The sequence below is a fragment of the Labrus mixtus genome, chromosome 23 (assembly GCF_963584025.1).
Source record: "Labrus mixtus chromosome 23, fLabMix1.1, whole genome shotgun sequence".
Taxonomy (NCBI): Eukaryota; Metazoa; Chordata; class Actinopteri; order Labriformes; family Labridae; genus Labrus; species Labrus mixtus.
The window spans coordinates 13,638,715-13,655,272 of NC_083634.1; the positions used below are offsets into that span (position 1 = coordinate 13,638,715).

At 45.4% G+C, this 16,558-nt stretch overlaps 1 protein-coding gene across 4 annotated transcripts in view; it reads left to right on the forward strand.

Moving 5' to 3' along the window:
• Positions 1 to 16,558, forward strand: part of LOC132958797 (nuclear factor 1 B-type-like) — a 64,572-nt gene that overhangs the window by 26,528 nt on the left and 21,486 nt on the right. For 3 of the 4 annotated variants that reach the window (XM_061031837.1, XM_061031836.1, XM_061031839.1), the window contains exons 3-4: positions 12,020 to 12,076; positions 13,812 to 13,880. In XM_061031837.1, coding sequence (XP_060887820.1) covers positions 12,020 to 12,076; positions 13,812 to 13,880 — 126 coding nt within the window. The remainder of the gene's footprint in view (positions 1 to 12,019; positions 12,077 to 13,811; positions 13,881 to 16,558) is intronic. The other variant, XM_061031838.1, reaches the window with a different exon arrangement.

Consider the following 16,558-nt stretch of genomic DNA (forward strand, 5'->3'; position numbering starts at 1 on the left):
TAAAGGCCCCTGTGGTGTGGCCCTGAGTGGACAAATCCTAACAGGCTGAGGAAGTGGAGGAAGGACTGCTGGGGGGTGGGGGGGGGTATACAGGCGGGCTACAAGGAAAAGCGGCAAAAGGGGAATTCCTGTTCCTGAAAAAGTGATGGAAAAAGTGACTGCTAGATCTTGCTCATGCCGCTCGATGTCAAAACAGCCGAGCTCTGCCGTCATCTGTGCAAATATTTCAAGAGATTATGGTTTGAGAGCCTCGTGGGAAAGGCTGAAGCAGCGTTGGGAGGACAGCCCAACGTTAACTTGTTTTAAGAGAAAGCCATACACTTCTTAAATGCAGCGTAGAAAGAGTATAATCACAAAACCACAACATGCACAGTACCTGCAAACAAATAGAAACCTGTCAGGTGAGGCCTGATGACATATGTCTTTGTTCTGTGTATCATCCTAGCATGTTGGCATCAACCCAGAAATCATTTGGAAACAAAGGCCCTTTACATTCTCGTCCTAAATAGCGAGGTGGGACCAGGCTTGCCATGCCTGAGGACTCAGCATGCGTGTCTGCGTGCTACACACCTTTGTTTGATATGATGCCTTCAATACGAACACAGTTGGCTATGTAAATTTGATTTCGAATAACTCAAAACTCACAGCGCATTATTCCAAAACCCTGAGAAACTACTAATGTAATGTGTTCTACCCATGTGACTAAACACTCTGGCTGCCTCTCTGGATGCCATGCTTTGCTGTGACATTGTTTATTACTCCCAAACAACAGAATAAGAAATTAATTTAGCGCCTCTTCTCTTCCCTCTGTAAACTGGCGCTGTGCAGCCAAACCACATGTTGTTATTGCTGCAGTGGCAGAGGAGGCTGCCCCAGCAGGCCTTAGTAGCACAGAACAGATTTGCTCTCTGTTTTTTTGCCAGGAATGTGGAATCGAGTTCTCTCTCACTCTCTGGCTGTGAATACTTGCTTAGCATGCACTTGTGTGTGATTTATAAATCATACACTTGTGATGTTGCGAGAAGAGAATACGCCGTCGAATCTGCAAGATTAGATTTGCATTTTGATCTCCTGTAAGACCAAGATGTTTTGTCTTGATTATACGGTGCTTTGTTGTGGTAAGTGGCGGGCTGTTGACTGTATTGGGCCTGTGGATGTGTGCGTTTGACTTGTGCATCTGGGACCTACAACCACAAAGATGGTTTGTACCTTAACTGCTTAGACGGAGATCTCCAGACAGTTGGAGGGTCTACGAGGAGCAGAGGAGCTCCTCTGTCTCTGGATGACTGCCAACACTGTGACCTTGTGGCGGGCACAGACACTGTCACTCCCTCTTGAGTTATGTGAGAACCTGTTTTATGAAGCCTCTTTTTTTTTCTTTTTTTTAAACCACTGCTCTGCATCTGACTATAGCTAGCGAAAAGAGCATTTACCTGGTGCTGTGATTGCAAGTGAACCACCAGTAGTGGTTTTTTTTTTAATTACTCCCTTGATTTCCCTCGTTGCTTGCCCTGAAAGCTTCACTCTCTGGGCTTTTGCCAACGGAGACACCAGAAACCGACTCCCTCAACAAACCCTCTTGCCCCCTAGTCTCGATCCCGACGGATGCTTTGATTCAGGCCGGCACTGACTGGGGGCCTCCGAAATCCCCGACTCCGGGCTCATTAAGAGCAAGGAGGGGTTTTACTGGCCATGCGGCTGGCAGCCGGCATTTAAACCAACAACCACCACCTCTATCGGCGAGCTAGCGACTGAACAACAGTCACCCTAAAGAGTTAACACATCTTTCCATCATTACTGCACTACTGAGAGTTGAAAGTCGAGAAAGGTGTGGACATCGTTAGCATCATTAGAATTAAAGTTCTTGAGGATTGGTCTACTCTGCACCTTGCTACATGTTACCCTTCTTTCTATGTGGAAAAAAAGTTAGATGTTATCCTCATGAAGAGTTGGGTTAACCTAAAAAAAGAAACAAATTCAAGGAACATCACCTAGATCTACTGAAAATAGTTTTCCATCTTGATACAGATTCAGATATCTAGACTTAGAGTACCTGCCTGATACCTTTTTGATAAAAAAAAAAAAAGACATTGTCGTTGGTTTAAAAACATGGATAGCTGAGATTTTGCAAGTTTTTACTAAAGTTACAAAGATAGTCTATATAAAACATGAACTCTGTCTCCATATTGGAAATCTTGGCTCAACTTAACCACAGTCAAATAGCTGGAGTTCTGCAACACATCCACCTGTCAGTCAACTGTGACCCTTATTATGCAAAACCTTTAGCCTAAATATACTCAAAATGGAATCAGACTGATGCATTATCAGTGTACCTGCTGATACTCTGGTATTGCATTTTAGGCTGCATTGGAGGCTCATCTGCTGTAAATGAATAGCTCTATTAATAGACAGCTCCGTCTCTGTAATGCTTTGGCATAACAGATCTTTGAAATCATCATGTTGCTTCACAGTAGCCTTGATAGTCAAGAAGAAAGCTAGACTGTGACAATACGTTAGCACCTGCCGCTTTATCCTCTCCTGGAATTTTAATGGCAAAAATAAACTCAGACTACATCTGTTGGCAATGTCAGTAGTCTGTTTTTAAGCTTGTAATGACACATTAAATTCTTCCTCTCTTCCTCACTGTATGTCCCGTTCAAGGGGAGTAGTGCCAACAAATCGTCTGAATGAGTGCACGCTTTGTTTTCTATGTCTGTTTTGGGCCAAGATCTGGTCTTAGATGTGGTGGCATTCTATGATGGGATAATTCCTTCCACGTCCCCAGTTTAAGGTGTGTGTGCAGTCGTGTGTGTTTGTGTGCGTTTTTTTTTTGTTTTTTTTCTCAACGCTGCTGGCTTGGCAGAGCTCGGAGAGTGCAAACAGTGGCAATGGGTGGCAGGGATCCTCGGTGGCCTCCTGCCCAGCTGGAGGAGAGCCATTTGCCCTGTGAGGGAGCACCAAGCCCGCCCTGGCTCGGCCTGCTGCTCTCGCCAGTGGGAACTCCTCTTGGCTAAGGCCTGACACCATCCTAAGTGTTGACAATCACTGACACATCACTGGCAGAGACCTTACAGACACAACACTTCACAGGCTTTAGTCAAAATGAAGTAACTCTGCCTCTGAAATGACTAGGTCTATACATCGCGACTAGTCTCACGATTTGATTGGATTAACATGATCCTGTCATCGATTGGATATCACGATGCATCACAATGGGATGCCTCCTCGATTTTCTATGACTGCTACTTTTTCATTAATGAAGACAAGCAGTCAGATAAATATGAAGGCTGGTTCTTTCTTTTTGTTGGGGCTGTAAGGCTTTCCGGGCATGGTTGGTGTGAGATAAACAAGCCTGTGCAACTGCAGTTTAAACTGTTTTCCCTTATCAGTTCAGACCAGCGCTTCATCAAATACATTAATAAAACAACCCGTTGAGAACTGGTTTGGTCGCAGGATCCGCCGGTTGCCAATTTCAGGTTCTTTTCAGGTACGTTTGAAAACCAAACAATACATTAGATCTTAACTGGATGTGTTCGTTTGTGTGGAAGCTGTCGGCTAAAACCAGCTAAGCCTCACTGGTGTCACCACCAGGCTGTCCCTGAACTATGATCTGTGGGCCAACTTGTCTCTCGGGACAGTGGGGAATTTCCCAGAGCCCTAAATGCCCCCACCATCTCTCATATCCCCCCCCCCCCCCCCCCCCCCCCCCCCCCCCCCCCCCAGACCAGACCAGTCGAGACGTGCAGGTTTGAACCCTCTCTCTGTGTTTCTGGCCTTCCATGCCCATTGCCACTCAAGCAGCAGGGGTCCAGTGCATTTGTCTCATAATTATCAGACTGGATGGGGGGGTTCTGAAGATGAAAGAGGCGAATCACAGAGCTCCTCTGTCAAAGGTCTGTCTGCCCGACTGGGGGGTTTTGGATCTATCTCCCTTGCCCCCCCCCTCACTCTCTCTCCACTCGCTCGCCCCACCACCTCTTCTCCATCACACACATAGACTTACTTTTCCTCAAGAGCTGCCTCCATAGAGCATAATCACCGACAGTGAACACTCGTGCACACCCCTCCCTCCCTTTTTCTACCAGCCACCCCGCTGCTTCATTCACAACTACAAAACTGCAGAAATACCCCCCACCCTCACATCCTGAAAGACTTCAGACTCTCTTCTTTTTTTTTTTCTTCCCCCCTCACATACTCCGCCCACCAACCCATCGGCTAGCCGCCTACCTCACCCTCTCTCTCTCTCTCCCCCCCCCCCCCATCCGCCTCCTCTTTTCTCCTCTCTCCCCTCCCCACCACCACCTTTCTCCTTCTTCTCCTCTTAACTACTGGCTAGGAGTTAATGGACTGTTTTGGCTAGTCTCCAGACGGTGAGTGTCACCTCATTAGCCTATAGCGGCTCGCTCCCAGACTGCTCCTTGTGTGTTTGTGTGTGTGTGTGTGTGTGTGTGTGTGTGGGAGGAGGACTACAACGACGGAATGTCATTGGTCTGCCCCCCCCCCCCCCCCAACCCAACCCTCCCACCATTACACACCCCTTACCCTCTCCATCTCCCCTTCCCACCGCTACAATGAATGAGAAAACACGCATGCATAATTAAATCTATAGTCTCGTCCTCACTCCACCCTCCCTTCCCTCCTTCCTCTGCAGCCATGCATTTAAAAAAAAAAAAAACGTTTGGAAGTTTGCCACCTTGGGAAAAAAAAAAAAAGCGGTGTGTCTTCGAACCGCAGAGATGTGGCCAACCTTCCACCCTCATACGGACCTATTCTTTTTCACGCCAGCCCATCGAATGGCAGGGTGGCAACAGCGGGCGAATGTAAATGCCACCCGGTCCTGCCAGTCAATTACGCCGCGACAAAGCTAATTGTTTGTTTGGTGCATACCAAAAAGATGCCGAGGTGGGCCATTGATGGGCCCATTGTTTCAACGCAGATGCAAAGTACTTTTTTCTCACAGGCTAGACTTGATGCTGATTAAACGTGTGAATGATGAGACCACAATTTAAAAGAAAGAGGCTTATCCATTCAGCTCTTTTTTGGTGTGAATATTTTTAGAGCTATATCTAGGAATAATTGATCGTTATCAGTGAATATGGGAGAAAAAAAATCTGCTATTGTTTTATTTTTTTTGTCTTCTAATGGAAACAAATAAACCAAAAGTCAAATGCACATATACATTTTTCCTTTTGCTCAATTTGCCCTTCAATTTGCACTTTTAACTAAGTCACAAATCCACAAATGGATTTTTTTTTCACGTAAAAAAAACTTTTTAATCTTTAGCAGTTGACTTCTTGTTTTAGCACAAACGATTTTGCTATTCTCGTCTGGATTCATCTTCAGCCAATGTTGCAATAGAAGCTGCCAGGTGCAGTGAAGGAGATGAAAACGTTTGGGCGGCAAGCTAGAGTGGAAAGTGACAGGAATATACATGGGAAAGAAGGATTTTGGAAAAAGGAAAATTAAAAAAAAAACAGTAAAACATATAAAGAGAAAGGAAAGGAAAGGCCGCATTGTGAGGAAAAGGACAAAGTGGGAGGAGGTGGAAACATTAAGTGGGGCGCAGTGTGCTGACTGGAGGCCGGCCTGCTCATTTTTCATGGGACAGATGAGCCACTGTGTTGTTGTGTTGTGTAGTTAGTCTGCAGCTCGACCACTGACTTCATTGTACATGTTCAGCTCGCGGCAGGGTGTGTTTGCTGTGTATGCTTTGAGTGATTTACATTTTCTCTCACAGTATATGCCTTTGAGGTGCGCGTTGTGTAAAGGTTGGTAAACTTTGTTTCACAAATTAAAAAGGTGGATTTTCATGGGTTAAACCTCAACTGCATCCTTGGTTTTTTCGTGCCTGTTATCCCTTTGTGCTCTCCTGGTTCTTCCCCTGTGCTCTCCTGGGCCGGTGTGGATAATGATCCATCAGGCCTTTTTCGTCCCTTGTTTAATGCCCACTCGCCACTGAACGTGCTCCCTCCCCGTCCACACTGTTTGGTGACCTAAATGAGGAGCCTGTTGTCCTCCCGGCACAGTTAAAATGCTCTCCTCTTTTCCCTGCCGTGAGAGTCTACCTAGAGGAGAAGGCACAGGGAAAGAAGACCCGTTTATCAGCATTAATATGAACCGATTAGAAACGAACATACACTGATGATACAAACGCACAAACACACCAAGGGATGTGCACAGATACATACAAGAGAGCCACACATACACACACTGTACAGCATCTTATTGTTCTTGTCTGGGCTGGGATCCCACTCGATTCCATAAGTCTCAAAACCCTGACAGTCCTACTGTGTGTGTGTGTGCGTGTTTGTGAGTGTGTGTGTGTGTGTGTGCGTGTGTGTGTGTGTGTGTGTGTGTGTGTGTGTCCCCTCCTGCTCTATTGAAAAAAAGTCTGTGGTGTCTGGCGCAGAGAAAAGAAGGCAAAATGTCATTGTTCTCGCAGACGTTTCAACTTTGCCCCTCTCACTTTCTCCATGCCCTTGTCTCTCTTTTGCCAAAGTCTGTGTGTACGTCTGCGCGAGTGTGTGTGTGTGTGTGTGTGTGTGTAACTCATCCCGCTGTACCTACATTCCCCCGTCTGTGTCAGTAATTTAATAGGGCTAGCTATCCGGATTACCAGGTGCTCCTCTTAGCCAATAAGACATACTCCCCTTGTTCCAATTATGAGATAATCATTACAGTGTCACACAGTGTAAAGGCACCAATGTAGGAACATAGTCATAGTTTGTCAAAAAGTAATACAACACTGTCCATTTCTGTTCATGCAAAGGCATCGCTGATAACAAATACAACACTAATTCACGGCAGAGGTCAGAAGAGAGGCAGCTTTTTGATACTGGGTAATCAAAAAGTGTTGTGGTTTGACAGCAGGCCCTAGCAAATCAAAAAGAAGCTGTTCTGCTTAGTTAATGCTCATTTCCATGTTAGTGACAATGCACTTCCAAAATGGCGTCTCATTCGGACTCGAGGGTTCATCTTCCTTTCTCTCTCAGCGTCAACTGCTCTTTACTTTTGCCAGTTCAGGTGCCAGCGCTTTGAAACCCACAATGCTTAGTTTGATTTGGGCGGAGGTGGGGGGGGGGGGGGTCAGGGATACCAAAATGTGTGTGTGTGGATTTGTAGTGAAGGGTCGTCAGTGGGGGGCATCGCCAGTTGGCAGGCTGGCACACAATGGCTGGCACAATAAGATCCTCCCTCTTCTACAGGCAGATTTCCTCGCCCATATCTTTTGTTTGGCCTGTTTGGGTTGCGGCTCATCCCGATAAAGGCCACTTTGTTTAGACAACAAAGCGTGAGGAAGGGAGAGAGGAGAGAGATAGATAAAGAGAAAGAAACAGAGATAGAGAGAGGGCATTAAAAAGGCGGCAAGGGAGGAGAGAACAACACAGATGGAGACTTTCAAAGAAAGAAACATAGAGGTGTAAAAAAAAAGAGAAAATCTTCAAATTGAAAGAAAGATATAGTGTGCAATCGTCACAGTGGATAAGACGATATCTTCCCGGATACACACTGAATAGTAGATATCCACAGACTGTGGTATGAAAAGATACAATAGAAGACGGATACTGTTGCAGGCACTGGGACAGCGATAGACAGATAGCGAGGAGAAGAAAGAAAGAGATTTGGAGAAGAGAGCAGGTTCTGCCGGCTGTTGGAAGCCAGCCTGAGCGGTGTGAGGTCATCGACAAAGCTGTGAATGATAGAAACCAGGAGCAGAGGAGGACACGGGACAAAGTACACACACATGCACACACACACATTCCATACCGGCTCATGCACAGTTATGCATACTGTCAAGTCTTGCACGACTGTGCTACACACACAAATACACGCACACACATATTTTTTGGTTGTGCGTTTCCAAGGAAGGACAAACTGGAGCCTCGTGCAGCGGAACAGGAAAGAAAAGCAGGAGGACACTGAGCAGAAAGTCTGCTTGGCCACATCAAATATTTACTCAGGAGCAGCTGTATTGTCGAAACATTACACATCGGTGCTGCTCCATAATTAGGTCGATATTTTGTGCCCCTCTCCCTCTCTCTGTTTCCCTACTTTTACAGGGGTCCACCCCTCTCCACCTCTCTCTACCTCTCCTCCACACTCCCCTCCCCTCGCCTCCCCCGGGCTGCTGAAATGCGTCTTGGCTCGGGACCCATGCCTCTGGCAGCCAGAGTGCTATACATGTGCACAGAACCCCACTCGGCATAAAATGGCTGCCAGACAGGCTTCTCCTCCTGAAATGTCGACAGCGGTATGCATCTGCTGGGTGTGCGTGTTTTTGCGCGTGCACACTGTTTTTTTTTGTGTGGAGGATAGCTGTACGTGTCTGTAAGTGTTTGCGGGCGAGGAACGTGCACCGCCGGTGTCAAAAAAAAGAAAAGAAAAAGAAAGTTTCCCAAACTATGTGGCCAATTTAATCCACGCAGTGTGTGCATGTGCATGTGTGTCCTGCGATTTAGTGGGAACAGAATGGGTACCATGCCAAAAAAGGAACGGGTGGGTTAGGGAGCGTGTGTGTGTGTGTATGTGTGAGTGTTTTAGTGATTATAAAATCCAGGCAAGTAACACACTTGGGCGTGGAGAAACCTCACAAGAAACTTTCTTGCAGAGCCAGATTTCTGTTGCCATTACCCCTAATTGCCCTAATCGTTACAGTGGTATGATAAGTATCCCACCGGACAAGAAGGTGTAAGAACTCGTGGACACATCCAGAATACCCACAAGCCCCTTCGGCTGCTTTTTCCCCCCCCCTCACTTTTTTTTTTTGCTGAGTAACAGCAGATAATCTGAATCATACGTTTTTCTGTTTTTTTCACTTCCTTCATGAACCAGTTTGTTTATTTAAACAAGTGGCCGGGACGGAGGGTGCCAAGAAATGTTGTTTTTGGAAGAGGGCCGTGTGTGTACAGCAGTGTTTATATGAGTATGTCAGTGTGTGTGTGTGTGTGTGTGTGTGTGTGTGTGTGTGAGAGTGTGTCGTGCGTCTTTGAGGGTGTGTGTGTGTGTGTGTGTGTGTGTGTGTGTGTGTGTGTGTGTGTGTGTGTGGTGTCTGGCCCTGTGATCAAGCCCTGCCAAGCTCCCAGGGCAAAGCCCAGCCTCCTCGACCGCAACTGTTTATTTACAGGTTTCACTACTGTTTATTTGAAGACTATCGGATTGGCTGGGCTTCTGCACAGGACACCTTTTAGATATTGATACCAGACTTCAGCTCTCCTAATATTTTCCTTCTTAACTTCACTTTTGCCACGATCTCAACTCCTTTTTTAAATATCAGCCTTTTTTTCCCCCCCATTTGCATCCACAATCATCCCTTTTCAGCCTGTCGAAGACTTAAATGGAGGCTTTATTTAAATACCTGTTGAGTGATAAAGGCGATTAGACGTATAATAAGTGCTGAGTAGGTATAATCGCCCCATTCAAAGCCTGACAAATGTGCAAGCACTGCTCCACACAATGTAGTCAGCCCGAAAGAAGACGCAGGCGCAGGAGGCCACTCTTCTTGGGTCAAAGGTAAAATGTAATGCAACAGGGGGAGGTGTTTCCTGCTCCGGTGCAGACCCAGCAGATGCGCCATATGCTTCCATCCCACCTTGAGTCATCCAGGTGGTCTCTCCTGGTGCTACAGTGGGGCCTCATGCTGGAAGATGCTGCCTGGGATCTCTAATTGCCACCGCCATCTGCTCTTTTTGTCATGGTTTGCCTGTTCAGGCCTCGAAGAAGAGAAAGGAAGAACAAAAAACACTTAACTGTGATCCTATCCAAAATGAATCGTAACACCTCTCCCACCTCCACCTCCCCACTTCTTTTCTCCCCTCGCCTGTGCCCTTTTCTCTTTCCCCTCGCCTGTTTCTTCCCTCTCAGCACTTCTCGGGGCATGAGTATGGAGTTGGCAGTCGTAACTAGACTGATGGATGACTCTGAAAGTGGCATTGGGGTGGGGGGTGGGGGGGGGGGCAGGAGGAGACAGGGAGACAAGGCCACTGAGCTCCCTGCAATCACTTTATGGACATGTGCTGTGCCAAATCCATACAAACTCCGCCCACACACGCAAGGCTTTTACTGTCTGTGTGTATGTGTATGTGAATGTGTGTGTGTGTTTGTAGGGGGCAACCTAAGGGGCTCATTGCTCAGTGGATGAAGGCAGAGGAGACTTTGCATTTTGCTGATGTCAGATGATGGCTTGAACACGTTGGTTCACAAGATGAAACTTTTATTGTACACATTACAGTATTGAAGTGACAGAAACTTCAAATTCAGCAATTTTGATAATTTGTCAAAGTCACAGACAAACGCTCATCATTATGTTGTCCCAGCTTTTCAAATGTGGAGATTAGTTTTTCTAATTGTATTGATATTTATGTTAATTCAATCTCTTTGGGGAGAGTTCAAATTGTTATTCAGTGAAAAGAACCCATTTGAAAATGTCATCTTTGGATCGTGGTCAGTTCTGCTAATTTATGAACGGACACATAGTCATATTTTTCAGTCCTTACTGCTTTTAATCTGTCGTCTTCTTTTTCATGCGCACATGAGAGATTTAACAGAGATACCTTAAAACCTGTAGGAACACATGACAAGAAAACACAAGTCAAGTTTGTGTTTTTTTTTATTTGACAAAGCAGAGCAGAATTCCATTGTGAGACCCCAACTTGTAAGTTACTTGCGTTTTCGGGGGAACTTAGCAGACTGGAAAGAGAAGGTTTTTTTTTTTTTTCCCCTTTCAACGTATGGTCCTGTTCCTTCCCTACTTTGTCATTGTTGAGCCTCGGCCAAGAACATTCTGTTTTTGCTGTGCCGTTTAATAGTCAAATTTAGGAGAGGGGGAACAAGAGAGAGAGAGAGAGAGAGAGAACAAGAAAGGGATAAATCTTTTAAATGTTTTTTCTTCCTTCTTGTCCAGCCCCCCCCCCCCCCCCCCCCCCCCCCCCTTCTCCGCTGCCTCTGTAACACAGCTCATGAGAGCTGCGGCAGGAAAAGGGGTGTTGTTGCAATGCGAGGGTATCTGAGTTCACTGTCTGCCTCTTCTTGTCGTGGCTTTCTGGTGTTAAATGCGTAGATATTAATCTCCCTTTGGTTCTTCTTGGGCCCTCTCTGGCTCGGGGCATGTGTGGGTTTGCGCCAGTTTGAGACATTAAGGGGGTCCACTTAGATGCTGCTGGTCACTGTTTAGCATGGCAGCAGTCCAGTGATACTTCATGCGTGATAAGAAGGCCTTGCTTAATTGTTTTCTGTCTGTAAAACCTGACAATGCTGTATGCGTTGTATTTTGAGGTTTCATAGCTTTGACCAATTTGACCTGTCAGTGATCAGAAGCAGGAACTCTTGAGGACTGATTGGTTCCCCTCCCATCACGTCATCAAGCTTAAAGACGTCAGTCCTGGCCATCTCATACCAACCCCTGCGCACCGTAGCCAGTGGAAAGAATTCCACACGTTTCCTTGTGTTTCCCCGCCCCTCTTGTCTTCTCTGCGTTTTGTCCTGTACTCGTACCTCGCACAGCAGGACTGAACACATTCTGTATCCTCCCCCCCCCCCCCCCCCCCCCCGCTCCTTACGCTCCTTTAGCCTCTTTGAAAAATAACTCAGACGTCTGCCAGTACAAAACTATTACGCTCTCCTGTGTCAGACAGGGTTTTTTTCTTCCATATTCCCTCCCATTACTGATAATGCTGTTAAACAGAACTGTCATGTTTAATCTTCAGTTGGTAAGCTCTTCTTGACTAGCAGATAAGGAAAAAGTCCAGGAAGTCTTCCTGTCTAGCTTACTGTCTTTACAGAAGTTATAACAACTAAGTTTAACAAGGAGTGACTTTGTGCTGGTCAAACAACGCTTGATCAATTCTGAAAAACAGATTAAGTCCTCAAATAGTAAAGGTCCTCATTTTGTTAAAAGATGCAGCCTTTTGACCCAGCAACTTTGTTATCTTTGCTGATAATAATCAATTCTGACAAGAACACCGTGTTTCAGTAAGATGGCATGTTGTAACCCCCTCCCCCTCCTCTCTCTGTGTGTTTGCAGACTCACAGCAGTCAGGAAGTCCCAGTAACAATGAGCCAGGCAAGACCCCTCTTCCAGGTATGTACAGTACCAGTCATCCTCCCTCCTCCCTCCTGTCATCACTCTATTGTTCCTCTGCCGCTCCGCCTTTGCACAGCGGCCTGTGTACACCGCAGCTTACCTAGTTTAAATAGTGCTGATCTGCGGTGAACTCAGTGACTTGCAGACAAAAAAAGAAAGACGTTGCTAATTAAAAAAGGTGCATACATAGCTGAGAAGCCTTTTCCCTCCCTAAGTTTGAAAAACAGTAAAAAACACAAAACAACACATTTGCTGTAATGATAATTATCTATTAGTAATAATAGTTAGAAACTTAAATCATTTTTTGACCTTTGTATGACACCCACTGGCTCGAGCCAAAGTTTTTAACTTTGTTCAGAGGAGGAATACAATTTAATTGGATCATTAGTTTTTAATCGTCATCACTCCAGTGGCAACACAAACACAGAGACTAAAAATAGGGAGGTGCTGCAGATCAGGAGTCGAAATGTTTACAAACTGCCTTGTTGGCTGGTACCCGACTGAGTCAAGGAGAGACTATTCTCCAACAGCGCTGTTGTTCCCCCGGACTGACCTGTGCTGTGTCGTCACAATGTTGGAATGAAAATAGTTGAAGGAGTGTAATTAGTTTTCTACCTCAAGAGCAGGTTCTGCCGATGCAGGTGCCAAGGAAAACATGCTGGTGAGCCAATGACTCAGGCCTCCGAGGCCTTCGGCAGCAGCAGCAGCAGCACAGTTCCCCGCAAAAGCCGTTGGCTCACTGGAGGCATTAGGGCTTTGTAGGTGCCAATCGAGCCGCCCGCCTATCTGACAGGCACGGACTGAGTGCCACTGGCATCGCATCAAAGCCAAGCCGGAGACATTTGGGTGTCAATAACTTTGTCTGGCTGTTTTACTTGACAGACAACCTCTGATTACTGTTGCGGAGATGCAGATCACACAGAACACAACAAATACATAATATACATAACAACGGTCGTTTGTTCAATCCAAAGATATTTTTTTTTAAACACCAGAAAAAATCTGGCTGTGTTGAAACAATCTAGCTTTAATTTGCTTTGAAAATAAGTTTATTTACTCTCTTCCTTCAATAACTCTTTAAGCTGGATTTGTCTCATTGTTACACTGTTTCTTAGCAGTATTGTCAGAGTCAATATTGACTGATATTTAAGGCTTGCTTGTGTGTTTAATGAAATGGGCAGCGCCTGGGGCTCAGCACAGGCTCAGTGGTTGTACTCGCAGCAGCAGGAGCGCGAGTCCTCCACACACACACACCTGTCCTGTCACTCTCTGCTGTACTCCACAGATTCATTTGATGCTATTACGTTTCAACTGATTTTTTTTTTTTTTTGTTGTTGTTGTTGTTGTTGGATACTTTTTCTTTTCAAATCAATGTTTCACAGCTTAAATCTCATGGAAATGCAGTGAAACAAAGATAACTCTAAATTCAGGAAAGCAAACGTGAAACATGCTGGATAAAAAAGGAAACACAAAACGACATGCTTCTCTTTAATCAGGTTAAAAAAACCTCGTTGTGTGAATATCTGCAACTGTATATCCTTAGTCTTTTTAACGATCTTGAAGTCCCTTCCATGTACACGTTGTTATTTAATATAAATACACAAAACATTGATTCAGACTGAAAGAAGATATTGTCTCTGTTTCCATGTGACTACATTAGATAATTCCTAATTGACTTCAAACAAAGCTACAATGAGAATAAAATGATTTCTGTTTGTCTCTTTGTCTACAGTCTACTTGGAAGACAGCTTCATCAAATCAGGAGTCTTCAGTGTTACAGAACTGGTGCGAGTTTCCAGAAGTAAGTGCGCAGATGTCATTCTATTTCCATTTCTATTTTTTGTGTGTGTCTGTTACCCTCCACACACACACATACACACACACACACACACACACACACACGCCTTTTCTGTTATTCCTTCACTTATCACTGCGATTAGACCTCTGGTGCCTCGACCTAGCTGGGAATCAAATGAGGACACCGAAAGTTCTTGTGCTTACAGGAATGTCGAAGGTTTACGTTTCCATGCCCTAACAGGTGCAGCATAATTAATATGAGAGTCACGGAGATGTCAATCAATGACAGTCTATACACGCCCACACAGCCCTGAGAAGAAGTGTAATCAGGTAACGCGACTGAAAGTCTCGGGTATGCAGAGACTTTAAATCTGTCCTCAAATGTCGACTGATTTATTTTCATTTAAACACAGCAACTTCTTCCTGGAACTGCAGAAAGCGTGCTGAGCCAATGGTAATGAGCTGAAATCCACGGCGCGACTGTTGTGTAGTCATTCAAGTTCGGCCAGTTTGCTCCGTACAAAGAGAACACTCGACTGCGCAGACGTCTGCATGAGCCTGTGTGCATCTGTACGGACATGTCGGGCCCTCCGCAAAGCCGTTGACGGTTGTTCTGGAGTCCTTATGCCTCTGATAGCGAGGCACCCCCGAGGGGCCGTTTACCTGCACTGCCTCTGAACTGTAGCTTTGGAACGTGCCTGCGGTACCGAAAGACTATAGTCAGTCACCTTCAACAACCTGTGTTTAAAAGAGACATACCTATGCTGTGCTTTGCTGTCTATGTGTTTCAGTATGCACTAGTCAGCTACAGCCTTTTGACTAGACTCAGTGTTTTGCCTCCAGCAACAAGATCAGTCTCCTTACTTTGGTATGTACCAGGACTTAAACTGGCAACCCACCTGATCCCAACACAAGTGCCTACAGACGGACTTACTGCTGCCCCTTGATATATAAGGGTGATACTTGGGTATCATCTTTATATATCAAATTGGGGGAAAAAATTGGATAATAATATTGGTCAGTACTAAAATAAACAATATTTAAAGTGAGGGACAGCTGAAACTATTAGTTAATTTATTAAAAAGGTTAATCTGTAGAAAATGAATTTGATGATGTAATGGAAACCCATAAATAATACTGGTATTAATACTGGTATAACTGCTCTTGCATCTCATATATGAGGACTTTGTTTTGACGTATGTGATTTTGTAATGGACCGTTTGTTGGAGAAAACAGAGTTGCCATCTGTGGTTCTGTGAAGAGATTTTTTTTTTTCTTCACAATTTTGTAGCTTTTTATACACCATACGACTAGTCAAGAAAAACAATTGGCAGATGTTTAATTTCTTTATTTGAAAAGGGACATTGTTCATTTATCACAATCAAAAATATGGCTTGCATTGCCTGTAGCTGTGAGGCTTCTTAGAACGAGATGTTTATCAGATATAGTTTTATATTTATACTGTATACACATCAACTTCTGAGTTGAGGAATTTGAATTCAGCTAAAGAAGGACTTGTAAAAAATATACAGCATATAATGAGGCTCCTAACTTTTCTAGCCATTCACATGGTGATGTCCTCTGGAACGTATGAAGGCCCACTGTATTTCTTTGTACTTAATGTATTGAAGTGTTTCTGATGTAGGAGCATGGTTAATAGTCCTGTACTCTTGCTTCCTGCTTCCTTCAATGCTCACAGACTGAATCTCCTCTGAAAGCCTGTGTTTTTGTTTAGTGTTTAATTTGCCCCCTGACCAGATGGCTGCTGCGCCGGCGTGTTTGCTCTCATGTGACCGAGCCCTGTTTCTCTAAAGCCAACTGAAGTCGAGCTGGAATTTTAAAAAGGTCGACGGACACACAGGAATTGTCACTCACTCAGCCGGTCACTCCCCGGGAAGATATCTAAGCAGCCGCTCGTCCGTCATCGCGCTTCTCTCCCAACTCTCCAGGCCGTTGAGACATTCTTTGAAGTCCATCAAAGGGAGCTGTGGAGTTCAAGGCTGACTTGCAATCCAGCTTTTTGGACAATCATTAATGCAACAGGAGCCTTGGCTGCAAGTGAAAAAATATTTGTCAACAGAAATGTACGCGCAAATGAAACTGCTGATTTACCAGTGCAATATCTGTTTCCCCCTTGTACAGGGAGGGAGTAATCTGCTAGAGGAAGCACTGTGTGGCAAATGATTAGCAGCATTATTGTCTCGTTGGCTGCTTTTAAGCTTAAAAGTCAAAGCCCAGATTATTAAATTAGATGACTGGCTGGGCAGCCAAGCGGCATCACAACTATTGCACCGAGCCAAGAAAAGAAAGAGAGAACCCAGCACAGTGAGACATGGACGGGGGTATCCTCAGCCATGAATGAAAAAAAAAACAAAACAATGGTCTTGTATTCAGCGTCCTTGGGCCGGATGCATTCCTCCACAGACAGCTCGGTGTGGGTAGCAGCGGGTAGGGGCCGCTGCCAGGGCCACAGTGAGCTGCCAGGGCGGAGGCTGGCGGAGGGATCGTGCCAGTGGTGAACCTCAGACCACAACAGACGGCGCCACACACTCCATCCTCTCATCGACTCCAAACCGAGCGACCGCTCGAGCTGCAGGCTGCCACACACTGAAGGGAGAGAGACAAGAGGAGGGAGAGGGGGAGAGAGAGCGACGATGGGTGGCGAAATCCTTTTGTTCTGTA